Here is a 25,426-nt window from a genome sequence, read left to right on the forward strand (position 1 = left end):
CTCTCTGTTTTCCAGCTGGCGCTAATGGAATCTTTTGGAAGATTATTGCAGATCACCTAGATCTCACGCTCCCTTTTTCCCAGAAATCTAAGACCATTATTCTCCGCCGGCTTAATGGCAATGGGTCGTTACCTCAGTCGGATCAAGCGAAGAGTTCGATACACATTCAACCACCATTACCTACCCATATTCCCGAGACCAACAATCTTCATTACACCAACGTTTCATCTTCGTCTTCTGCCAAAACCAGCCCTAAACACCCTCATCATTCCCACCTAAACAACAGCCAATCCAAGTCCAAAACCCTATCCTCTTCGACATCTGTCAACAAACCGGGAATATCTTATTTTCCCATAGCCAATGCATGTCAAGTTCAGATCATATCCCATCAACCAAAACTTCACTCAACTTCTTATAAATCAGCCCTTCTTCAACAGAGACCTCCTACAAACCCTAACAAAATCAGTTCTAAAACCATTAATACCGAAAATCTTCATTGCTCTGCTATGGCCTTGACCCCTAATGGAACCATCAGTTGGGAAGACACGGTTTTGGTGGAAGCTACGTATGCCGTCGACGACTGGGGAAGCGTGGAAGATTTAGTCAGGGGGATTTTGAAGACTGGGGAGGTATCCTTGATTCCTTTTAACAGGGTTCGAGCAGTAATCAAGACTAAACACAACACGAAACCCCTGCTGGATTTAGGCGAGATTCATCTGTCTCAGGTCGAGAGGATGTTCTTTCGGCGATGGCATCCGGACTGTAATCAGGTCAACTTGTCCATGTGTAAGGTCAACGTTAAGATTTTTGGCCTCCCTTTCAACCTTTGGAATGAAGAGGTTTTCCATGATATTGGTGAGACATTTGGAGACTTTTTGATGATCGATGAAGATACTAAAGCTTCAAGGTACTAGCTTTCGCCTCTATTTATATCAGGTGTGACATTACGTCAAAAATACCGGAGAGATTGATCCTCCTGGACAGGGGGGATGTGGTGGAAGTTTTTCTCCAATGTGTGTTTTCACCGGAAACTATGGTGTCGCCGGAAAGTGGTCAGAGGCTTTTCGGGTCAGCTCACTCCTCAGATGTAGAAGACCGAGGTGACAGTGATACAGACCAGTACATCAGGGAGCGGTCCAAGGAGTTGACTTTTGCTGAAGAATCGAGGATCAATAGCTTAATAAGGGACCCTCGAAAAGAGAAATGGCCGATGGGGTCTGATCCTATTTCCTCTTCGGTGATAGATCAAGGTCTCATCTCGTCAGTTGGTATGGAGGCTGAACCCCCGATCAACTTTTCAGAGGCAAATCAAGGTACGGAACTAATTCAAATTTCAGAAGGGTGCGCCGAAGACAATGGTCATAGGCCTGGGGAAAAGGTTGGGGGCCCAAAGAAGACGGGCCCAGCAAAGAAAAGATTTAAGATTTACTATCGTTCCAGGAAGAGAAATAGAAAGCCCAGGAGGATTCCTAGGGCGCCCCCTCTCCTGATCACGGACTTGGGTAAGGCCCTAATGGACTCTTTTAAGGGCACCTCGGGCAGAGAACTTCCAAGGATCCCCAAGGGTATTACCCTAGACAAAGAATGGACAGGTGCCTTTTCTCCCCCTCATCCAGCCGTCACCCCAGCAAGTATGCCTCCTCATGACTTGTCAGTTGCTGTGATCAACACGAGTATGGAACAGAGGATGGAGGAGTTCTTGGCAATAGGAAAGGAGTTGGGTTTTGCGTTGGAACATGAAGGGGCTAAGGGGAAGATGGAGAACCTGCTTAGGTTGATAGGATCAGATCTCAAGGAGAACTATGACAAGGTTGAAGAAGACTTGGTAATGTTCACTCAACCGTTAGCTACCAGGGGTCCAGGAGTAAACATTCCAGTGTGTGTGGGGGAATCAGAAGGGATCACTGAAAATACAGAGGTGTCGCCTATGGATAGTGATCTTGCCATGGTGATTCATACTCCAGTTCAGAATAGGGTTTCAGTCGATGGAGTTTTGACTCCTGATCAGAGCAGTGGACAGAAGAGGGCAGGAACAACATCTAAGTTAGAAAGGGAGGCTAGAAGACTAAAGTGGACGTTGAGGGAGTCAGAATCAGGAGGAAGCAGGAGGACTCGGTCGTGTTCAAGGGTGGTAACTCGTCTTGATTATGTCAATTAACTTCATTAGCTGGAACATCAGGGGTTTGGGAGCAGCAAAGAAGAAGGCTGCAGTTAGGAAGTTAAGGATGGAGATGAAGGCGAATTTTGTGTTTCTTCAAGAAACTAAGTTAGTAAATGTTAATGATGTTCTTGTGTTTAGTCTGTGGGGTAGTTGTAATGTGGCCTGGTGCGCTTTACCGGCTACTGGGTCGGCAGGGGGTGTCCTTTGTATGTGGGATCCTTCTTATTTTGTTTGCTCCGACAGGGTCATAGGTAGTTTTTCCATTTCTCTTAAGGTATGTAATGTTTCTGATGGTTTTGAATGGATGGCTACTTCGGTTTATGGTTGATGGGTCATGAAAATGTCTCATCTGAGTCGTTTAATTTAGCCAAGTTAGTTCGTTTCGAGTCTTTATTATAATAAAATGGTTGGTTTTTATGATTAGGTGTCTTTTGCGGAGTTAGGTGTGAAAAACGGTTAAAAATGAGAAAAAGTTACTTGAAGGGCCTTTTGGTCTTTTGGACACAAGGGTATTCTGGGAAATTTGGACAAGGTCAGTGACGAGTGGAAAGTAGAGTCCGAGACGAGCTCGTAGGAGAAAACGGAAGTCAATTCGGAGTCCGGAAGAGTGAGATATGCATAGTCAAAGTTGGAGTCAAACAATGTAGACTGGTGGGACACTTTCGGGCACCATTCTGGCTGGTGGGATGCACAAACCGGACAGCAACATGTGGTCCCCTCTTTTCCCACTTTTAAGTCCCTAAATTTACAGAAATGCCCCTCCTTTTGTCTCACTTTATGTTCAACCAATAAGAAATCATTTCTTGAGTAGAAAGCAACCCTAACTTCCTATTTTAACCCTCTTTCTCCCATATTCTTCCAATTAACTCCTAAAACCCTAGCCATCAACCCATCTATAAATAAATCTCTACCTCTTTCATTTCTCTCTAGACTTAAAATCCCTCTCAAAAGGCTTCCTTCTCTAATTTCTAAGCCACTTCTCCTTCTATCTTCTAACCCTAAACCTATTTCTTTCTCCTTTCTCTAGCCACCTTCATCTATTCTCTACAATTTCTTTCTACTCCTAATTTCTTCTTCTAAACTTCTAATTTCTCCATTACTTCTTCTCTAAAATCTCTTCTTCTTCTATCTCTCTTCTAAATTTCTCTTCTTTTATCTTCTAAAAAACTATTATTTGGAGTTTTGGGTAATATTCTTGGAAATATTTGGAGCTAATATTGGACATCAACATGGAGGCACAAGGAGTTATGGATCTAAATCTCATTTGGTGATTTCTTTTCATTATCTTTTGTAATTCCATTTACTTTAGAATTTCAATGAATATTACTTTAGATTTCATGAGTAGCTAATCTTGTATCTAGGGTGTAGAGGAAACCCATACTTGGGCTTATTTTGAAATATGTTATTGATTAATGAATCCTTGTATTGAGCTTCAATGTCTATTAATTGTTATTTCATATAGATCTTATAATCTTGTCTTTATTCATGCTTCATAGTGAGATATTTCATGCTTTTGTTAAGTTATTAGATGGAATATGCTTATTAGATGATGAATGATTATTAAGGAATATAACTTTTATGTGATAATCAATTAAAATATAAATGATTTTGAAATGTGTTATTAAAGAATATCTTCCGGAATCTAAATAGTTTATTATGTTAGATTTTGAGTTATATATGAAAAAAGGAATTTGTTAATTGAATGCATGTTTTAGATAGTTCATTTATGTGGTGGAATCAAGAACCCTAGATTTCTTTCCCATCTTGATTTCATTATTCTTTAGTCTTTTCTTGTTTTCTTTTAAAAATAGTTTTCACAAAATCAAACCAAAATTAATGAATGGAGGGTTAATTTAAGATTTAGATAAAATTACTTGTCCCTTGGAACGATTTCCCGATTTACTAATTTTACTATAACTTGATCCCGTGCACTTGCGGGAATAGACCTATTTTTAGGCCTATCAAGTTTTTGGCGCCGCTGCCGGGGACTAAGCTTGAATTTGTCTTATCTTATTTCTATATTTGGAAAGTTTTATTTTTGGTAAGTTTTTATTTTTGGACACTTTGACTTGCTTTTCCATTTTTGGTGTGTAGAACGCTAAGGAGCAAAGGAAGAGGCGCAACAAGGAGAGGAGCTCAAGAAGGAAAATTTACATTTTATTTTTAGTATTTTTTTATTATTTTTGGTGAGAGAGAGACTTTTAGACTTTCTAGTTTTTATTTTTGGTTTAAACGTTTTGACCTTAAATTAGAGGGCTTGTTAATTGTAACCGAAAACCAAAACAAATCCTCGGGTTCGCACACTTGCGGGAAGAGTGGCCCGGGTCGTCTACAAAGGTCGTCGCCCGTCTTGAACGGGAGGTAACTTCTAGATCACCCACGAATCTCCTGTAAGTGGGTACTTGTGATGTTTTTGCTTGCCTAATTGATTGTCGAACTGTTAGTTTAATTATCATATTAGTAAGGGCATTAACCCATTACAAGATAGGAGTCGGATTTCATCACCGGTCTCTTGCCCATTTAGGTAACAACATTGCGCAATCCCAAGCCTCACTTAAAATTAAAAATTGATTTAGACATTGGCCAAGGGTAACGAGCTTATAGGACCTTCTTGACAAATCTCGAACTTGATTAGTATTTAGAGTTTTCCCAGGAAGAGGGAACGATCTAAGCGCACAATTCTTGATCGTTGTACTGTGACGGAGTAACTCCTTATAAGAATCATAGTTCAAGCTTTGGAAAGAAATAGAAGCTGTCTAGATCAATTTTTAGGTGAAAAAGACTACCCAGTCGTCTAGATTGTGTCTAGGTTGCTTGGTTGAGTCAGCTTGCTTGTGTGTGTGTTTTCCTTAGGATCTTCGTAGTTTCGTTACTCTTTTAAAACAAAACAAAAAAAAAAAAAAAAAACCAAAAAAAACCAAAAAAATGGAAGGATTCTTCTATGAGGACGAATTGGAAGAGAGACGGAAGGAACAATCATTGTTAAGAACACAAGAGATACTTTTACGGAGCATGTCTAAACTTGAGGCAACTAACGCTACTCTAAATAATTTTGACCAGTCCCGTAATGATGGTCATAACGTCGATAACTATTGGAATCATCATCAACCTCAACAAGGTTGTGTCCCTCAGTTACAAAATACCAATAATTATCAACGTTTTAACTATCAAAATTATTTTGAAAATCCGAGGGATAATGTCTATGGTGATAATTATAGGGAGTATTGTCAACCTCAAGGAGGTTATGAGTCACACTATGCACATGTCAATAGTTCATCCTACAGTCAATATAATGAAGAGTTTTATGATCCAAACATGTCCCAACCACCTCAATGGGATAACATTCAAACTAATGACTCTTCATCATCTTCATTAGACAAACTTTATAGTCTTCTTGTCAGGACTAATATAGAGCTTGAGCAGAAAGGTCGGGAGCTACGAGCTGAAAGATTAGCTCTAAGTGAAAGAATTAGTGAAAATCTAGAATTGTCCCTCAATAAAAAACCCAACATCATAGATGATGAGTCCTTTGATAATCTGGAGTACAATACACAATATCATAAGTCTTATGATGATGAGGATGGTAGTATAAATGAGGCGAATACTTTGTTTGATCCTACTCCATGTTTAGTTTCTGACCATAGTATTTTGCCAACCATAGAGTCGCCGCTATCATCATATGAGTCCATTGCTGAGGAAACTCTTGAACCACCTTCAGAGAAACCAAAAGCTGAGTCTGTTTTGTCTCCCGAGTCTAAACCTTCTTCTCATCTTAATGATAATCTTTTGGATCAAACTTGATGTCTTACTAAAGATGAAGCTGATGAACTTTGGCTAGTTGAAATGTCCAAAGAGAGTGATGACTCACTCGACTTAGGTGAAAATCTAAACACTAATGAGATCATAATGAAAGATAGTTTGTCTGAGTCTTTACCGAAGGAGATTAGACCCAACTTGGAGGTAATTTCAATACAACAAGCCAATGAGGCTATTTTAGAACCTCCGAGTTTGAGTGTTGATCTAGGTGAGTCAAACCTCTTAAATAGTCATGCACCATGTCCCTCGGAAGTCCAAGTAACCTCGTGTCAATCACTTGTGTATTCTTCCACAGTCTCTCAATCAATTTGTCATGTTTATGAGGATCCATTTTATCCAATGTCTTTCAACTTTAGTTTATCGCCAAACTTAATGATTGTTGCTTCATCTAAGTTTGGGGATAAATCATTCACATTGGAAGTCTCACTTAAACTGCCATATCATTCCATGGACGTGAGACTGAACCTTCCTGGATACTTCATCTTTTGGGTTGACCCTCAAATCTTCCGATTACTATTGTATGGGGAGTCATCAACCCTTAATCTAGTAGGTTTACAGTAACTTTTCTTTCCTTTTTCTTTCATCATCGTCTGGCTGAAGACGATAAACTTAGCGCTTCTTGGGAGGCAACCCATGCTTCTGATATAGGACAGTGGAGTCTGGTAATATCTTTCCTCTCATCTTTTTATTTTTGGCATAGTCTTCAGAACATTGAGGACAATGTTCGGTTTAAGTTTGGGGATAAGGAAGAACTTTTTGCTAAGTCCTTCATTTCGAAAATTCGAGAGGGTTCAAAATTTTTCAATTTTGACCGAAAATGTGAGTCTAATGGTTGTTTTTGGCTTGTTAATAGTTATAGAGTCGAGTTGATCGTGCTATCCGGTTGTTAAAGGTTTCTTCATGAATTTCGAGTCTTGAGGTCGTCTGTGTGCTAGCCATGTGAGTATTATGGAAGTGAAGGGTAGACGGTTCTGAGAGAACTAGATTAATCTTTAGTGGAGACTTAACCCTTGTGAGATTTCTGAGCCTTTCTATTACCTTTGAGTGTACTCTTCTGCGCTGATTCCGAGTAGAGTGAAGAGCTACTCAACCTCGCAAATTTGTAAAAAGAGCTCATTTGATCTCGTGTGCTCAACTTCCATAGCCACTAGGAGTGACATCAGGATAGCGAATAAACCTTACTCTTGTAGTCCATGAAACCCGATAATAGTGTCAACTTTAGGAAGACGGATACTCCACCATCCATTCATCATATGACTCCCAAGAATGAAGGCATGAAAAGTAAAGAAAGAAGAATGTGAAAGCAAAGTGCGAAAAATGGAAAAGTTGATTGTTGAGAATACTAGTGTTGGTATTGCATTGTTTGTATTGTTTATAATTGTTATTTCAAAAAAAAAAAAAAAAAAAAAACAAAACTCTGAAAAACAGAAAGTGTGTCTAAAAGTTCATGTGAACTTTAGTTTGTTATGTAAAATAAGTGTTCGAAGCAAAAAGCTAAGTATGGAAGTTGCTCGGAGTTCTCTAGCATTGAAGGCGTCGACATTCTCGGGATCTCATCACCATCCATCTCATCACTTGTATCCGTTGACCTTTAGGAAGCATTATTATAAGGTAGAGTGGGTGAGAAGGGTAAGTGAGCTTCCCCATTCCATTTAGTGGTTATATTCCTTTTCGTAGATTATTCGTTCTAAAATATTGTCCTCACCCCTTTTTATGTGTTGAGTCTATAGTCGTGATCACACTCGCACATACGAGTGAACCATTTCTGAGTGATTCATCTTTTAGAGCGTATGTCTGTGAGGCCAAAGTCGAGGCGAAATGTATTAAGATAGGGATCAAGGCTCTGTGTGTTCGGAACTGAAGTGATTCTCATTGTGGCTAGTCACGTACACTTTGAGTCTAGATTACTAGTGAAGAGATCTTTAGCGTCTGTATAGTGTTATTAACTTTGACTGATTCCTATTAGCTTGCTAAAATTTTCTAGGAGATAAACATTTTTAGTCCCTCTTAGTTGACTTTGAGTGCTTTTGGACCCTATTGTATTTTAGAAATGTTTTTGAATTTTGTGGGTATATTCTCTGGAAACCCTCACGAGACAAAACTCGTCCACTAGGGCAACCTAGGGGTTTAACGGCTTGTTGCATAGGCTAAATGTAACCGGGATTCCTCCGAAAGTGAGTTAGGTTTTAATTTTATTTTGTTTTCCTCGAGGACTAGCAAAATCTAAGTTTGGGGATGTTTGATTGGTCATGAAAATGTCCCATCTGAGTCGTTTAATTTAGCCAAGTTAGTTCGTTTTGAGTCTTTATTATAATAAAATGGTTGGTTTTTATGATTAGGTGTCTTTTGCGGAGTTAGGTGTGAAAAACGGTTAAAAATGAGAAAAAGTTACTTGAAGGGCCTTTTGGTCTTTTGGACACAAGGGTATTCTGGGAAATTTGGACAAGGTCAGTGACGAGTGGAAAGTAGAGTCCGAGACGAGCTCGTAGGAGAAAACGGAAGTCAATTCGGAGTCCGGAAGAGTGAGATATGCATAGTCAAAGTTGGAGTCAAACAATGTAGACTGGTGGGACACTTTCGGGCACCATTCTGGCTGGTGGGATGCACAAACCGGACAGCAACATGTGGTCCCCTCTTTTCCCACTTTTAAGTCCCTGAATTTACAGAAATGCCCCTCCTTTTTGTCTCACTTTATGTTCAACCAATAAGAAATTATTTCTTGAGTAGAAAGCAACCCTAACTTCCTATTTTAACCCTCTTTCTCCCATTTTCTCCCAATTAACTCCTAAAACCCTAGCCATCAACCCATCTATAAATAAATCTCTACCTCTTTCATTTCTCTCTAGACTTAAAATCCCTCTCAAGAGGCTTCCTTCTCTAATTTCTAAGCCACTTCTCCTTCTATCTTCTAACCCTAAACCTATTTCTTTCTCCTTTCTCTAGCCACCTTCATCTATTCTCTACAATTTCTTTCTACTCCTAATTTCTTCTTCTAAACTTCTAATTTCTCCATTACTTCTTCTCTAAAATCTCTTCTTCTTCTATCTCTCTTCTAAATTTCTCTTCTTTTATCTTCTAAAAAACTATTATTTGGAGTTTTGGGTAATATTCTTGGAAATATTTGGAGCTAATATTGGACATCAACATGGAGGCACAAGGAGTTATGGATCTAAATCTCATTTGGTGATTTCTTTTCATTATCTTTTGTAATTCCATTTACTTTAGAATTTCAATGGATATTACTTTAGATTTCATGAGTAGCTAATCTTGTATCTAGGGTGTAGAGGAAACCCATACTTGGGCTTATTTTGAAATATGTTATTGATTAATGAATCCTTGTATTGAGCTTCAATGTCTATTAATTGTTATTTCATATAGATCTTATAATCTTGTCTTTATTCATGCTTCATAGTGAGATATTTCATGCTTTTGTTAAGTTATTAGATGGAATATGCTTATTAGATGATGAATGATTATTAAGGAATATAACTTTTATGTGATAATCAATTAAAATATAAATGATTTTGAAATGTGTTATTAAAGAATATCTTCCGGAATCTAAATAGTTTATTATGTTAGATTTTGAGTTATATATGAAAAAAGGAATTTGTTAATTGAATGCATGTTTTAGATAGTTCATTTATGTGGTGGAATCAAGAACCCTAGATTTCTTTCCCATCTTGATTTCATTATTCTTTAGTCTTTTCTTGTTTTCTTTTAAAAATAGTTTTCACAAAATCAAACCAAAATTAATGAATGGAGGGTTAATTTAAGATTTAGATAAAATTACTTGTCCCTTGGAACGATTTCCCGATTTACTAATTTTACTATAACTTGATCCCGTGCACTTGCGGGAATAGACCTATTTTTAGGCCTTTATGGTCCGTGTATTTCTTCTCTTAGGGAGTCGTTTTGGAGGGAATTGGATTCAATTTATGATCGTTGGAACCTACCTTGGTGTATTGGGGGAGACTTTAATGTTACTAGATTCGGTTTTGAGAAAAGGAATAAACATTCCATCACCTCTAAAATGAAGAGATTCGACGAATGGGTAGGGAGGAATGAGCTCATTGACCTTCCGGGGAATGGGATGGCTTTCACATGGTCCAACAATCAATCGATTCCGGCGATGAGTCGGCTGGACAGATTCCTAATTAACAAAGCTTGGGAGGATCGGTTTCCTTCAGTCTCTCAAATTATTCTGCCGAAGCCTTTGTCGGACCATGCTCCCGTTCTTCTGAAATCTAATATCAAGACTACAGGTAACCCTCCTTTTAGACTTGAAGATATTTGGCTGTTGGATGTGGATTTCATTCCCCAGGTTAAAATTTGGTGGGAGGAGATGGATAATAACGCTTCATTTTGGGCTAAATTGAACATTTTGAAAGAGAAGGCAAAGAAATGGTCAAGAGAAAAGTTCAAAAGTCAGAAGGAGTCTTTGGCTTGGCTACAGGAGGGGATCCACAATTTTGACAAGTTGGAGGAAACTACTAATTTACGTGATGAAGATCTTTTGCTCAGACAGAGTATGAGAGTGGAGATGGAGAAAATTCTTAATCTTCAGGAGATTAGTTTGAGACAAAAATCGAGAGTTAATTGGCTTGAGGCAGGAGATAGGAATTCAAAGTTTTTCCATGGAATCATAAATTGTAGAAAGAGGTCGAATCGGATAGCAGCTTTGAGAGTAGGCGATGAGCTTATTATGGAGGACAAGCAGATCAAAAGTCGGGTGGTCGAGCACTTTGCAAATATATACAAGGAGCCGGCTATGTGGAGGCCTGGTGTGGGTAGTCTAAACTTGCCGTCGATTTCGAATCTCCAAGCTGAGTCTCTGGAGGGGGTTTTCACGGAGGAGGAGGTCCTTCTCGCAATCAAAGATTTGGCGAAAGATAAAGCTCCGGGGCCGGATGGTTTCTCCATCAAATTCTACGACAAATGCTGGGGTATTATTGGAAGTGACTTTATGAGGGTAATCTCGGACTTCTGGTTCTCGGGTAGCTTAGATTGGAGATTGAATCAATCATTCCTCGTGCTCATCCCCAAGAAGGATATTACATAATTATTGAATGACTATAGACCGATAAGCTTAGTGGGGGGTCCTTTTAAGATCATTTCCAAGGTGTTGGAAAACCGTCTTAAGTCGGTACTGGAATTCATTATATCTCCTAATCAAGGAGCCTTTATTAGTGATAGACAAATCCTTGACGGGGTTTTAATTGCTAATGAGTTGCTGGACTCCAAGATGAAATCAAAGTCCTCAGGTATTATGGTTAAGGTTGACTTGGAAAAAGCTTACGACAAAATCAGTTGGGATTTCCTGTACGACATCATGACTAAGATGGGTTTCAAGTACAAATGGAGAACGTGGATTTTTAACTGTATCTCTTCGGTTTCTTTTTCGGCTTTGATAAATGGTACTACGTCGTCGGTGTTTATGAACTCCAGGGGGATTCGCCAAGGGGACCCACTATCGCCTCTTTTATTTTTGCTCATGGCTGAAGTTCTTAGTTGTATGGTTAAAAGAGGAGAACAGATTCAATGGTTCGATGGTTTTAAGGTGTCTGAGAATGGTACGCCTATTACTCATCTTCAATTTGCGGACGACACCTTATTTTTCATTAAGGAAGACATCAACCAGATCCGCAAATTAAAAGACACTCTCATATGGTTTGAAGCAGCCTCCGGTCTTAAGGTAAACTTCGGTAAAAGCCAAGTGATTGAAGTTGGCAAAGTGGAGGGTTTAGACGACTTGGCCGCGACTTTTGGTTGTGTTAAAGCATCTCTTCCTATTTCTTACTTAGGTCTGCCGTTGGGCTTCTCATATAGATCCAAACACTTATGGGACCCAGTTATGGAGAAGGTGGCTAGACGCCTCTCTCCGTGGAAGGCAAGACTTTTGTCTAGAGGGGGGAAATTGACTCTTGTCAAGGCGGTTTTATCGGCTCTTCCTATCTATTTCTTTTCTCTTTTCTCGGCTCCGGTCTCGATTTGTAATGATTTGGAAAGAAAATTCAAGGATTTCTTTTGGGATGGTGAGTTGGATAACAAGAAAGCCCATTGGGTGGCATGGGAGATTCTCTGTAGGCCGACCGCTCAAGGGAGCTTGGGAATCAAAAGTCTGAGGAGGATGAATTATGCTCTTTTATCTAAATGGCTATGGAGGTTCGGTAAGGAAAAGAACCTCTTGTGGAGGAAGATTATTAAGGAAAAATATGGGGAAGAGGAGCTAGGGTGGATTTCGAAACCTCCTAAAAAAGCATATGGGGTCTCGGTTTGGAGGGGGATATACAGAAGGTGGCATAAGTTCAAATCCGTGTCCAAAATTAAGGTCGGGGACGGTAAGAACACGAGTTTTTGGGGTGATATTTGGGTTAAGGATACATCTCTCAAAGAAGCTTACTCGAATCTCTTTGTGCTCTCTGAATTGAAGGATGGGACTGTTAGTGATTTCTTTGATTGCATCTCTAAGGTCTGGAGGTTGGATTTTAGGAGGGGGCTATATGATTGGGAGTTGGAGGAGGCAACTCGTCTTTTAAACGACTTAGAACCGTTCTGCCTAACCAGTCGTCCGGACGCTAGGATATGGATTTCAAACCCGGATCCGGGTAAGGTAGACTTATCAGTAAGAGCGATGTTCTCGCTTCTGTCAAACCAGGAGGTGGAGACTAAACCGGTTTTTAGAGACGTTTGGAGAAAGAATATACCCATGAGGATGAGTGTGTTCATGTGGGCTGTGATTTGGGATAGGATTCCAACCATGGACAACTTGAGAAAGCGAGGTTTCATTTCGCCTAATCGTTGCGGTTTTTGTGGGAACGATGAAGAATCATCCTCGCACCTATTTCTCCATTGCGACAAGGCGAGGGACGTGTGGAACAGATTCATGAGTAGTATCGGGATTGTCTGGTGTATCCCCAGCGCCATTAGTGATCTCATGCTCGCTTGGAAAGGAATTAAGGGTAGTAAACATAAGAAGGCTATCCTCAACATTATCCCTAAAGCAATCATATGGGCAATTTGGAGTGCTAGAAACGATGGAATTTTCAGAGATAAACCCCGATCACCAGAATACATCTTCTTCGCGGCTAAATGTCTTATTTACCATTGGAGCAGATCGTATAAGTGGGCTAAAATATTTCCGTTTAATTGCATGGTTGAGTCTTGGGATGTTTTTGTTGAGTCGCTATAAAGGGTGTTGTGTTGTCGTATGTGGGGGCTCGTTATTGTGACCCTTACACGATGCTCTTTTGTTTTTCTTGTCCTGCACTAGGCCTCATAGCCGAGTGCGCCCTTGTATTTCAGCATGTTTCTCATATTAATTTAATCAAATTATTCAAAAAAAAAAAACAGTCTTAAATTTAATAAGTTATTCACGTTTTATTTACTTTTCTGTATTAAAGGACAGACTTCATCAAATGATTTTCAGGAGTTAATTTAAGAACTCTACTTCGTCATGTATATGAAACCCTAGATCTCAAATCATGGTTTTGCAACTTAACCGTCCACAACTTTAAGATGAAACTTATGGTTACCCAAAATTAAGTTGTTTAGATCTCAAATCATGGCTCGTGAACCGTTTGTTGGTTTGGCTTTAGGAGCGAGAAATGGTCCGGTCTTTTTTCGGTTTTGGCTCGAGCTGAAGCCTAACCGATAAGTTTTGGTTTGACTAAACCATCGGGTAAACCCGAGCCCGACTAGCCGAAATTTAACTTGGTCGAGTTTGGTTTATCCGTTTAACCGAGTAAAATTTAGAGAAATGATAAAGTAAAGTTGTTTATTTCAGCAAAAAGATTAAATTTCTTATTCTAATTTTTCTTGACTAACTGCGTCCTTTTTATTTTAACTCTTTTAAATTTTATTAAAGGTCGCGTTTTGAGAAAATTTATTTTGTTTCCTCCAGACATTACCCACTTATGATGTCTTCTTCCTCCTTTCCCACCCCTAACTTCGGCGACCATTAAACCGACGATAGTGACTCCGGTCGTCATCTCTCTCTTCATCCCTCTCTCTTTTCTCTTCTCTTTCTCTTTTATTTCTTCTCTCACTTTTCCTCTCTATCTTCTCTCTTCTATAGTTCCGACGAAGGGGAAGCCCCTCCCCCAAAACCCTCGTCTCGTGCTTCATTTGATTTTCCAGAAGAAGGGTTCTGGCGAAGGGACCACTCCCTTCGTCGAAACTTAGAGATAGAAAGATATAGATCTAGACATAACTGCCATAGCATGATTGTGTAGTTTCAAAGTCTGTCTCTCTTGTAAAATTACAAAACACAATTGGTCAGTGTTTTGGGAAAAATGAGGGAAGTTTTCGGGGCAATAAGTTGTGTGTGGAAACGAAAATATTAAAAAAATCTGTGTGTTTCCTTCAAACATCAACCTTAATATTTTTTCAACTTTTTATTCTTTTGATCTTTTCCCTTCCCTTCCATCTCAACTACAATTTTGGCGCCTTCTACATTTGCCAGCGATCTCCACCATTAACGTCGGCCACCTCTACTTAACGTCTGCGATCTCCACCATTAAGAAATCTTCTCTTTTTCTCTCTCTTTTTTCTTCTCTCTCTCTCTCTCCTCTCTCTCTTTAAGTTTCGGCGGAGGGGATGCCCCCTTCGCCTGGATCTCGTCTAGGAGTGAATATAGACCCGGCCCAATAACAATTTCTCCAGGTGCCATCAGCCGGACCCTTAATATTAAGTTTAATAAGCTATAATTAAGTTACTAAAGTAAGCTATTAAGTTATTAAGATAACCTCAATCGTTCTCCAACTTAGAACACTTAAATCCTATTCTAGTATTCTAGGAAGGAATGTTTGTAGTGTTTATTGGTTTAATTTGAATAGGTCAATGGTTCGTTTCATGCAATGGGAGTAGGAATGTTCGTGACTTTCCATGGACCGCTTGTTTTACGATGATCGTTTCCTTCTCAACCATTGATCTTTTGTTCTAAATCAGTAGAACTAGTTAAAGATTAAGAACAATTCAAATTTATATCCTTATACTTCCATGGAACAATCTATTTAGATGCTGGTTTCACTTGTCTCATATTTCACGATAACCTACTTTTACAATAAACTCCATGAATGAAGGTTTCTTCAATGGAAGAAGAAACAATAACTGAGAAATCAGTCTATAATGAGATACAATCAACAGATATACCAAAGTGGGACTCAAAGTTTCTTCTTTTTCTTCTCTAGAGTTGATTCAACTCGTTGAAAGTTCAAGACTGCCCATATCAAATGCCACAAAGAGATATCAGGCCAAAGAGCAGCTGGAGAATACAAATAAGTATATGTTGTTTGCCAAAGAAGAAAATTACTGAGACGATTTGCACCTGAAGTTCTGATTAATATATCCGGCTCAGGGCTCATTGACATATACATATGTCGTTCAATATCTGATAATGTAACTGCAAATTCTCGATCATTATCGTCAAAATGAAGTTCAGTCAGATCACTACCAGACGACCCACTTCCAGCCAATTCTAGTAGTTTATCTCTCTTCTCGTTGTAACATTCTTGGATGGCATGAGTTATCTCATCGGAGGAAGAATATGCAACACAGATATTTAGAACCACATTGTTGTTCTTTGCTGTAGCTGTCATTGCCTTCTCAGCTGATTTCCGGGTTGATTCATCTAAGAGTTTCAAGTTTCCGATGAAATTTATCCTAACACCAAACCTGATTACTATACTCTCTTCCCTGAGCAATTCTTCGATTTTCTCTCTCATCAGATCCATCACAGACAGAACTTCTTCGGGTTGACGATTGAAATTATCAACACTAAAGGCGTATACTGTTATGTACTTAACCCCTAACTCGTAACAGTACTTCAGTATTGCCATTAGAGCCAAGAACCCAACTCTGTGACCAGACCCTTCTTTCAATTTATGTTTTCGAGCATACCTTCGATTTCCATCCATTATAAAAGCCATATGGTTGGGTATACGACCTACAGAAAGAACAGAGAAAATGCATTTTCGGAATACAAAACCCACTTTCCCACCAAAGTCCTTTACGAATTTATTGAGAGACTCCATTTTTTAAATTGAAGTAGAAACCAAAATCAGGCCAGTACCATAACCTATTCAGACAAAACCAAAATTTAGTAAATTTTATTCAATCTAGATATAGTTCATAAGACTTGTGATAAGGAGCTGATAGATATGTCAGATCGAAGTATCGAACTAACTTCATCTAACTTATATGAGACCAAAAGCATGGAATTGATTTCAAAAATCATCATTAAGGCATTTTATCGAACAACTTGCCTAAGGTTTTCTTCTTATACTATTATTGTTCATGAAAATTTAAGAAATGTGTTCAGACATCGACAGACAAATCAAATCTTTCCATACAAATCCGTAACTTTTTATCCTAAATTATGAAAAACTACAAATGTTTCAATCAAAAGATTAATAAAAGGTGCATGAAGATATTAAAAGCTTACCTGATTTATCAGATCACAGCTCCACCACTATGTAATTAACCAAATTCAGATCAACACTTTTGGGATCCTTAAACCTGTTAAAAACCCAAACAAACAAAACCCATAATCAAAAAAAAAAAAAATTCCTTTCTCCAACAAACTTTCAAATTTCTTAAACCCAATTCTAGTTGAATGAACAGAGGAAAGGGGAAGTAAAAAAAAAAAAAAAACCTAAAATTGGAACCTTTAGAAAGGTTTCATCCTCAATGGTTCAACAACAATGAAATCATGAATCCCTCAATGAGAAAAAGAGGAAGGAGAGAGAAATTCAGTTAAAACGTTATTTTAATCCAAAAAGATTGGTTTTTCAATACATTCTCAGAGAAGTTGTTAATAAAAATGATTAATTTACTCAAAAAGATTCTTTAAAAAGGGAAGATGACACTGAAAATTGAAACATCACAAACTTTACATTGCCAATTTACAAGGGAGATAATTAAAAGTCTGAAATTTAATAATCTCTTCACGTTTTCTTGACGTCTCTTTACTAAAGGACAACTTCAACAAATGATCAACCCACCACTTAGTACTACTAAACTACTGTTCCTACCCTTAAAGAGAGTACCTTTCCATAGTTCATTAAAGAACTATTTCATGATCTATTTGAAACCCTAGATCCCAAATCAACGAATCATGGTTTTTCCAACTCAATCTTTCAAAGTTTTACGATGAAATTATGGTTACCCAAAATTAAGTTTTTTAAGAAACCAGTGAGGCATTTCATCGAACAGTATGTGAGCATCTTTTAGAAAGGCAAGTTTTTTCAAAACACAGAGGGTTTAAGAGGAAAGAAGTACCTGGCTTTCCATGATTTTGTAATTGGAACCGGATGAGAAAAACAGAGATGGACTAGTAGAGAGATACTAATGTGAAGGCCTAAGGCGGCAATGCCCCTATATGAATATTTATAACGCCAAATTTTTAATTAGTAAGAGATAATCCTTTATTGTGGTTAAAAAATAATAGGTATTTTGGCCAATGAAGAATAGACATGCAACTTCTTTATTTTATTTCTTTTGAGGTATTAGTGTTGTTGTTTTTTATTATTGATGCGACTAATCTATCTTGTATCGACTCTTATATTGACATTTTAGTCGTCACATGGTAAATAAGTAATTTGAAAGTTGTGATCTCATCTTTAAGTTTACTTTGCAATTAATACTTAGGCGTTGTTAAAGTTAGATTTTTCTAAATCGGAACAGAAAAAAGGGTACTCGCCCTAGAATCTTTTTAAATTGGTTTTCGAGCGGAAAGTTAACAACTTACTACAATTTCAAACTTGCAATGAACAAACAAGAGAAAGGAACAGCACGTAAACATTAACCATGCTATCATTGAGCTCCAGCTTAGTAAATAAACATTAACCATCGCTATCATTGAGCTCCAGCTTAGTAAATAGTAAAATCTTTTCGCTGAACCCATAGAAACCTTGCCTCGTTGGACTAGGAATTCAGTGGCAAAATCGGTGACAATAGTAGACTCGGATTGTTACAAGTGGTGTAAGAACAGAAGACAATTGATCTTTACTGTGGGGATGTTTTAGTCCAACATCGTTTAGCAATTTAAGAAAGCGTCGAGATATTGGGCTATCAGTGCAACCTCAAATTTACTATCTACCTCACCTTTTCTTTCAGACTTGTCAAACGGACAAAACCTTGTATACAAGTGGGCACCTTTCTAGTAACATGAAAGCAACCTAAGACGCTTATGTTTGCGGCTTATAACACATACCAACAAAAGAGATATTTCTTAACAAGAAAATGAAAGAAGTCTCCTTTCATATCATACAGTTCCTGAAATAATAAAAACGTGTCTTGCCTGTCTCTTTTATTTTTCTCAATTAATGGAATCTAAAAAACCAAACCCCTTCTAAAAACCAGCAACAGTTTCCTTGATGCAACCAAGACTCGATCTCACTCCGTATGATCCCCCATTGACATCAAACAGTAGTGTTTCTATGGTAAAAGAGATAGTTGCATACACCGCTAATACAGTTCATGTGTATGTAATTACGTATATGTCGATACCTAAAGATATTAACATATTATAAGGTACTAAAATATTCAATCTTAATAACTTTTAATCTCAATATCATTTCAATATATAAATACCAGCCTTAATACAATTGAAGTCAGATGACGAAAAAGACATTACCCAATAATTCACTTCAGCCAGCATATCCTTTTCTTTCTCTCTCCATCATGAAAAACCTCAGCCAGATCCCTATGTATCCTCCTGTACACATCCATTGTCCATACATACTACGTATATACATACCACACGCACAAAATAAGTATATATATATAAGAGCATGCCCTTTTTTCACCTTCATCAAATCGAGCAGCACGAACTCTGCACATATAGAGGAAAAAAGAGGCACTGGTTAGAGATAAAAATGGACAGTAATCTTTTAACACATCAAAATACAACACGAGTTTGTCTACAATGAAGTTTATGACAAGCCATGGAACACATTTGTTTCAATGCCACAGCCACAAGAATTCTTTGTTCTGGACAAAAACAACAATGAATTTTAATGGTAAGTTCGAGTTATAAGGTTGAAGACTGTTTCAGCAATGGGTTTAATTGCAGCTTATCCATCTTCCATAATCAGTTTAGTGCCATTACCTTATTTTCTTTTAAATGCACATGTAGATAGATATTCAGTATTAAGTATTACCAAACTTTCGTCAACTGTGCATAAATATGGATAGATAAATGCATATTGAATTCAATGGCGCATTAACTTCTTACCTTATCCCATCTATGAGCAATAAGGTATGTTCGTTGTCTTATTTCTGGCAGCCTCTGATAATCAACGGATGACAAAACAACTCAACTTAATTTGCTTGTTTTCTATCTCAACCCCAAAATGTTTTTTCAGAAGCAATAATTGTTCTTCACTATCTGGTTTCAGTAAAGCTGAGCCCATTCTGTTGTGAAGGTGAGACTGCTGGAGTGGAGGTCGTACCAGATTGTTTCTCGGAGTTGTATGGCTGGGAGGCCAAATATTCAAGTGCTACAACAACATCACTTATAAAGGGTCGAAAACTTGGCTGATCTTGAAGACACATTGCTGTAATTGCAACGGCATGGTGTAGACTTCGAATAGGAAAGCGACCTTGCAGTAGAGGATCAACCAACTTAACAAACTTCCTCCGGTCCTTGAAGTACGGGCGAGACTGAAAAGGAAAAAAACGAGTTGATGTAACAACTAACAAACAAGTATTGATGTATGTCAATACTTCGTTAGCTTGTTAACTGAATAACTTCTACCGTGCATACGATATACTAATAGTCCAACATGCTATAAAAGAATGTAAATGTCAAATTAGAGAACAAGGTCCACGTTTAAGTAAATCAAACGGAGATAGCATGAGTGTGATACTGTGTAGAGGACAGTATAAAATAATTTCTACAATAATTTCCACCAGGTACAACCATACTAAATAGTTGCTTGGGGGTTGGGACTTGAGTTCGAGTGACTCTGAGTTACTCGGCCAATACATACTTAAACGTACATACATTAACATTTAACATATATATAATTTCTCATATGAAATCTAATACTGCATTGGTAAGTTGCTTAGAGTTTTATGACTAGATTGAATCTCTGAACTAGCAAATTCTGTTCAGGTTCAGTTACTTTCGAGTAACTTGGGAGTCCGACTGTTTTGTCCGACTGTTTTGGGCATACATGTTAAGTAATCAGTATTCTGACCAGAAAAATAAAAGGCAGAAACATCAATTACTCACCCAAGAAACTAAATTTTGCTCTCCTTGCCTCTTAGAATTGTCAATTGCCTTCCTCCCAGTTATCAACTCCAATAGAACCACGCCAAAGCTATAGATATCTGATTTAAGAGTAAGTTTACCACTCATGGCATATTCCGGAGCACAGTAGCCATATGTCCCCATCACTCTTGTTGAAACATGAGTGTTGTCACCAACCGGACCCAATTTAGCAAGTCCAAAATCCGAAAGCTTCGGATTGAAATCCTTGTCCAATAATATATTAGCAGATTTCAGATCACGGTAAATAACAGGCGGATCTGCTTGGCAATGAAGATATTCAAGTCCCTTAGCAGCACCAACAGCAATTTTTATCCTTGTGTTCCATGACAAGGGCTCTGTGCTAGGTTCAACGTCTGAAAGATAAAACCACAAAGTAGAGCTTTGGTTATAATATGATATCAAAAATAGAATGATAATAGCATGTTAGTGATAATGATTCATCCTCAAACTTATGTAAAAACTTATTTGTGAAGAACTCTCATTTCGACAAAATTCACGCCTAAAACTCAGTAAACTTTGATTCATTCACCATCTTGCCAACAAAACAGAGAGCTTTGAATATTATATTTGATTTTGGCAGGGGAAAGGGGATTAAAAAAATGAAATTAGAAGCGGATGAGGAATCAGGTGAGAATAGCAGCAATCGAGAACAAAGCAAGTTATCCTCCAGTTGTTAATAACTAATTCACACTCAAATTCGAACTCTAGGAAATCAAGATTCTGCAAGACACTGCAAACTGTTCAGTCTTGTGACCAACCCACTTACCAAAAAGATGATCTTCTAAGCTTCCCATTGGCATGTACTCATACACCAGGAGCCTCTCGTCGCCATCGGTGCAGTACCCGAACAAAGTAACAAGATTAAAATGGTGTAGAAGACTTAACATGAGGACCTCCACTATGAATTCCTGATTCCCCTGAATCCCATTCTGATCAAGTTGTTTGATTGCAACAATCTGTTTATAGATAATAACAAATAAGATCCATCCACTTCCAAACAATTCAAATTATATAATATATAATAACTTTAGCAAAACACGAAACAATAACCTCGTTTCGAATTGAATGAAAGAAAATTCATAAGCAAACAACTGAACTACTAATAGGGTTTAAATGAAGTAAACATCTTGCCTCTCCTGTTTCGAGTCGCCCTTTATAAACCCTTCCAAACCCTCCTTCCCCTATCAAGTTAATTTCTTTAAAGTTCCTTGTTGCAGTAGCAAGTTCTCGAAATGTGAAGCTACGGGCAACATTGCGTTTAGGGGTGTTCTTATCGTTGTTGTCTCTACTATTAGATGAAGTTCTCCTATCGCCATTTTCTGCAGAAATTAAAACAGAGAAATTCACAGTTGGATTAGAAAAAGATCAAATTTTTAACCCAAACTCCCCCCACACAAATTATCAAATTTAGAACTACAAAAACAGAGCTGCATTTCCCACTATTTTTCTTTCTTAGAGAGACAGAGAGAGAGAGAGAGAGGGAGAGAGATGAACTCTCACCACTGCTCTCAAAAGACGACTTTAATTTCCCATTTCCTGCAAATCCAAGCGAAAATTCGAACTAAAACCATAAGTAATTCTAACAAAAATATACTTAGTTAAGTGAAATGAAAGGAATTGAACCTGATGAAGTAGCGGAATAACGAGATCGAATTCCATTACTATCTTCAATCCTTCTTACATCCTTTAGTGAAGGACGTAAACAAGAAAAACAACTCATCTAAAGAAAGTTAAAAAAAAAAAAAGAAACAAATTAAGCATAGAACACCAATTCTAAGTTCTAACCCTAAACACAAGAAATAATTCATTCAACATATATATATAAAACACTTGTTACCAGAATCTGAAGGTTTGATCTCCAAAACGGAGATCGATCATCAGGTGAAATTCATAATCGAGATCTTCATTGAAGAATTCTGAAGAATTTGAGAGAAAAAGAGTTTATGAAAAAGTAACGGCAGAGGGCAGGAAGAAATGGAGAAGGGTTTTTTTTGTTCAGTTTTTAACGAAGAGGGGGGTTTTGTTTTGTTTTGTTTTGATGATGAGAGAGAGAGAGAGAGAGAGAGAGAGAGAGAGAGAGAGAGGACAAACGGAGAAAGTTGGTTGTGGAAAGCAAAAAAATGACCGAATTCCATTAATTTCTAGGCAAGAATATCCCTTTCCCATTTCCTCTTTTAGCGCCAATTTTGTCGGTGTAATCTCTCTCTCTCTAACCTCTCATGTTATAACCCGTCACTCTTTAGTCTCTAACCCTATGTGGGAAATTGACACTATGCCCGGCACGTCTGAGATCTGAATCCTGACTGACTAGATCTTGACCGGACACGTCCCCGGCCAGGATTCAGCCGGGACGAGTCGGGTATAGCATCATTGTTGTACCAAGTGTGAAGGTGCACAAAGATCAGGGGAGAAAAGGATCACGCCAAATCCTTTTGTTCTATGACAATAATTTAAGTGAAGTACGGAACAATAAATATTTTTATGATAACTATATTCATCCCCAAAATAACTCGATCATTAATCAGATTATTCTTCCTTGTAGATCTTTATTTTGTCTATTTATTACTTTACTAAATAAATTAAACAAAATGGTCGAGAATCTGCACTCGCTCACAAAACGGTTCTGCGTGCCCTTTCTTTCTCTCACTAAATTAATCTGCCAAACATCTACTTTCTATACTACACCGCTCAATATAAAGTGTGTGTGCCGCTTTGTGTAGGTTTGTAAAGTGTGAGCTTAACTACTAGACAGAGTCTTTGTATTTTTTTCTCTCTCTCTAGTCGACTTGGTTATCTATCACATAGTGTGGAGTATTATTTATTTATGGGTGATGCTTGGTGGTGTATGAGTGTCAAGTGGTGGACCTATTTCGAAGGTAATGAAGAAGAGAGTGGACCATTTTTGCCCTGTCCCAATCTAACTCTCTGTCTTCCTCATCTCACTTTTATCCTTCCCTCCAGCCAGCCCACACTAAAGTTAGGAATTTGAGGGGTCCTCCCTAACTGTTTTGTCTCTAACTTTGGCTAAAACTTTCACAAAGTGTTATTCCAATCCCCAAATAGAAATTCAATTGTCCTTTGAGATCATGACTTTCTTTATTGTTAATAAATGTCAATAAACACTTCACGTTTATCAGTCTGTCCATTTATATCCCACCATTTTGAAATGGTATCATTCCATCTATGATCAAAAGATTAATAGATGATCATTATAATAATTTGGTTCCAAAACAAAGAAATAATAATGAAAAGCGGTATTGTCCAAAATGGTTAGTATGTTTTGTATAAGCTTCGCTATCGATCGAAAAAATTGAGTTATTGATTTGCATAAATAAAACAGTATTGAACTACCTCTAGGAATCCATGCTTGTAGATGGAAATACATACATTCACTTACAAACCGATTGTAACTAACAAATTATAATATTAAGTGGTTAAAAAATCGTTATAATTCTACACATATAATATTAAAGTGGGGGCTAAAAAGATCAAGATTTGGCCGACATTCAACTTTTTTTTTTTGTTGAAAGGGCCGACATTCAACTTGAATATAAAAAAAGAAAAGGTCGTGAGGGAAAAATTTTAAAAATATATTTAGTGAGAGGCATGAATGAGAATGAAAGTTTTTAATTAAGACTAATATATCTTGTCATGAGATTGGGATTCATGATTTTTTGAATTAACATAAAACAAATATAACTTTCCACAAATACTAATAATTTTTATACAAAAACATAATCTAATAAAGGCGTCCTTTTTGCTTTTTTCCCCCTAATTTATTTTTTTAATTATTTTTTCAGTGTAGGAAGTGGAAGACACTTTAGACAGTGTTAAATTATGAAAGAAATCAGAAGACCACGCAGTCACGACCAATTGGAACATTTTTTTTTTTGTTGAAAATTGTTATATATTAGATAGAAATAAGAGTTCTATTACAATACAATTTACAAAGAAAATAAGGAACATGTTTCTAAACCTTCGATCTGTTTTTCTTTCTTGCCCATTTTGCCAATTTGTCCGCTGCTTGATTGAATTTCCTGCTTGTATGAGAGAATTTCACTGTTTCTAATCTCTTTTTTACGTCTCGGATTCTTTTAATATGTATTAGGGATTGCCATTGAATGTTTTGTCCTTTCCTTTCTGGAGGTATTTTATGATATTAATGTTGTCACTTTCGATGATGATTTTTTTATATTCATGAGCTTCTGCCCATTGTATTCCTTTGAGGATCGCAATAGCTTCACCTTCCTCTGCGTTTCTACTCCTTGAGGTGTATGCTGCCGCTTCGATCAATTTGGATTCATTATCATGAACTATAATACTGATACCAGTGATACTTTGTGTATTTATAAAAGATGCATCCACATTGATTTTTAAAAAGGACGTTTCAGGGGGAATCCATTTTCCTTGTTCTGTTTTGGTTTTTGTTTCATTCACTATTTGAATTTGTGGGAATGACGATATAATGGTGATAATCGTATCTAGCTTGTTGATTTCATGTTGAAAGCAGTGGTCACATCTAATTTTCCATATGTTCCACATAATGGTAGCATAATGAATTTTATTAATAGTGTAAGCATTCTGGTCCTTTATTTCCCAGGAAAAGATCCAATCACGAACAGATGTAATATTTTCAGAAATAATGTTAAAATAGAACCAAATATTTTTTGCTATGGGGCAGTGCAGGATAGCATGCTCAATTGATTCTATCTCATTGCAATTCGGGCAGATTCTGTTGTTATCAATGTATTTACCTATCCTATCCCTTACTGGGAGTGCTAGAGTACAAATTTTCCATAGAAACATTTTGACCCTGGGAACAACCGGAAGGGACCAGAGGAAGTTCCAATTAGGGGATTGGGGTTGAGGAGTATTCCTACTGATACATAGGTGTTGGTACATTGATTTGACACTAAATTTTCCTGATTTGGTGAGAGTCCATTTCCTTTGATCTTCACTATCTATTGATATCGGGATCGTTAAAAATTAGATTTTTAGTCTCGTTGTCGAACTCATTGTTCAGGATGGTTTCATTCCAGTTACCTTGATCCATGAGTTGAGATACCTTATGAAGGTTAGAATTCTGGTTATGAGGGATAGATGGGAGCGTTGGGATCCAATTATCAGTCCAAATATTTATACTTTTTCCGTTGTGCACTTCCCATATCGTGTAA

The 25,426-nt window shown here is 37.5% G+C and overlaps 3 protein-coding genes across 8 annotated transcripts; 1 reads left to right on the forward strand and 2 right to left on the reverse strand.

Moving 5' to 3' along the window:
- Positions 1 to 415: 415 nt before the first annotated feature.
- Positions 416 to 13,361, forward strand: LOC147566006 (uncharacterized). The gene is made up of 3 exons (XM_086652469.1): positions 416 to 2,477; positions 9,850 to 10,887; positions 10,946 to 13,361. Exon 1 carries the CDS (start codon positions 1,034 to 1,036, stop codon positions 2,156 to 2,158), a length of 1,125 nt encoding a protein of 374 aa, XP_086508595.1. The 5' UTR covers positions 416 to 1,033; the 3' UTR covers positions 2,159 to 2,477; positions 9,850 to 10,887; positions 10,946 to 13,361.
- Positions 13,362 to 14,932: 1,571 nt separating this feature from the next.
- CPT1 (Undecaprenyl pyrophosphate synthetase family protein) lies at positions 14,933 to 16,008 on the reverse strand. The gene has a single exon (XM_086652470.1). The coding sequence runs from the start codon at positions 16,006 to 16,008 to the stop codon at positions 15,139 to 15,141; it is 870 nt and encodes a 289-aa protein (XP_086508596.1). The 3' UTR covers positions 14,933 to 15,138.
- LOC147566007 (putative serine/threonine-protein kinase PBL21) lies at positions 14,933 to 22,632 on the reverse strand. 6 transcript variants are annotated; one of them, XM_086652465.1, is made up of 10 exons: positions 22,090 to 22,632; positions 21,876 to 21,972; positions 21,753 to 21,788; positions 21,384 to 21,571; positions 21,019 to 21,208; positions 20,214 to 20,605; positions 19,212 to 19,639; positions 18,612 to 18,807; positions 16,419 to 16,492; positions 14,933 to 16,052 (listed from the first exon to the last, which is right to left on the reverse strand). In XM_086652465.1, exons 2-7 carry the CDS (start codon positions 21,970 to 21,972, stop codon positions 19,361 to 19,363), a joined length of 1,182 nt encoding a protein of 393 aa, XP_086508591.1. In that variant the 5' UTR covers positions 22,090 to 22,632; the 3' UTR covers positions 14,933 to 16,052; positions 16,419 to 16,492; positions 18,612 to 18,807; positions 19,212 to 19,360. The 6 variants fall into 6 exon arrangements, with proteins under 6 accessions (XP_086508591.1, XP_086508594.1, XP_086508590.1 ...); XM_086652468.1 differs by lacking the exon at positions 21,753 to 21,788 and having other exon boundaries at positions 22,090 to 22,399; XM_086652464.1 differs by lacking the exons at positions 14,933 to 16,052; positions 16,419 to 16,492 and adding an exon at positions 18,113 to 18,484 and having other exon boundaries at positions 18,612 to 18,809; positions 22,090 to 22,416.
- Between the last annotated feature and the right edge of the window lie 2,794 nt (positions 22,633 to 25,426).

Source organism: Eschscholzia californica, unplaced genomic scaffold (genome assembly GCF_041429995.1).
Source record: "Eschscholzia californica isolate CP2 unplaced genomic scaffold, dmEscCali1.0.p SCAF_1, whole genome shotgun sequence".
Lineage (NCBI taxonomy): Eukaryota > Viridiplantae > Streptophyta > Magnoliopsida > Ranunculales > Papaveraceae > Eschscholzia > Eschscholzia californica.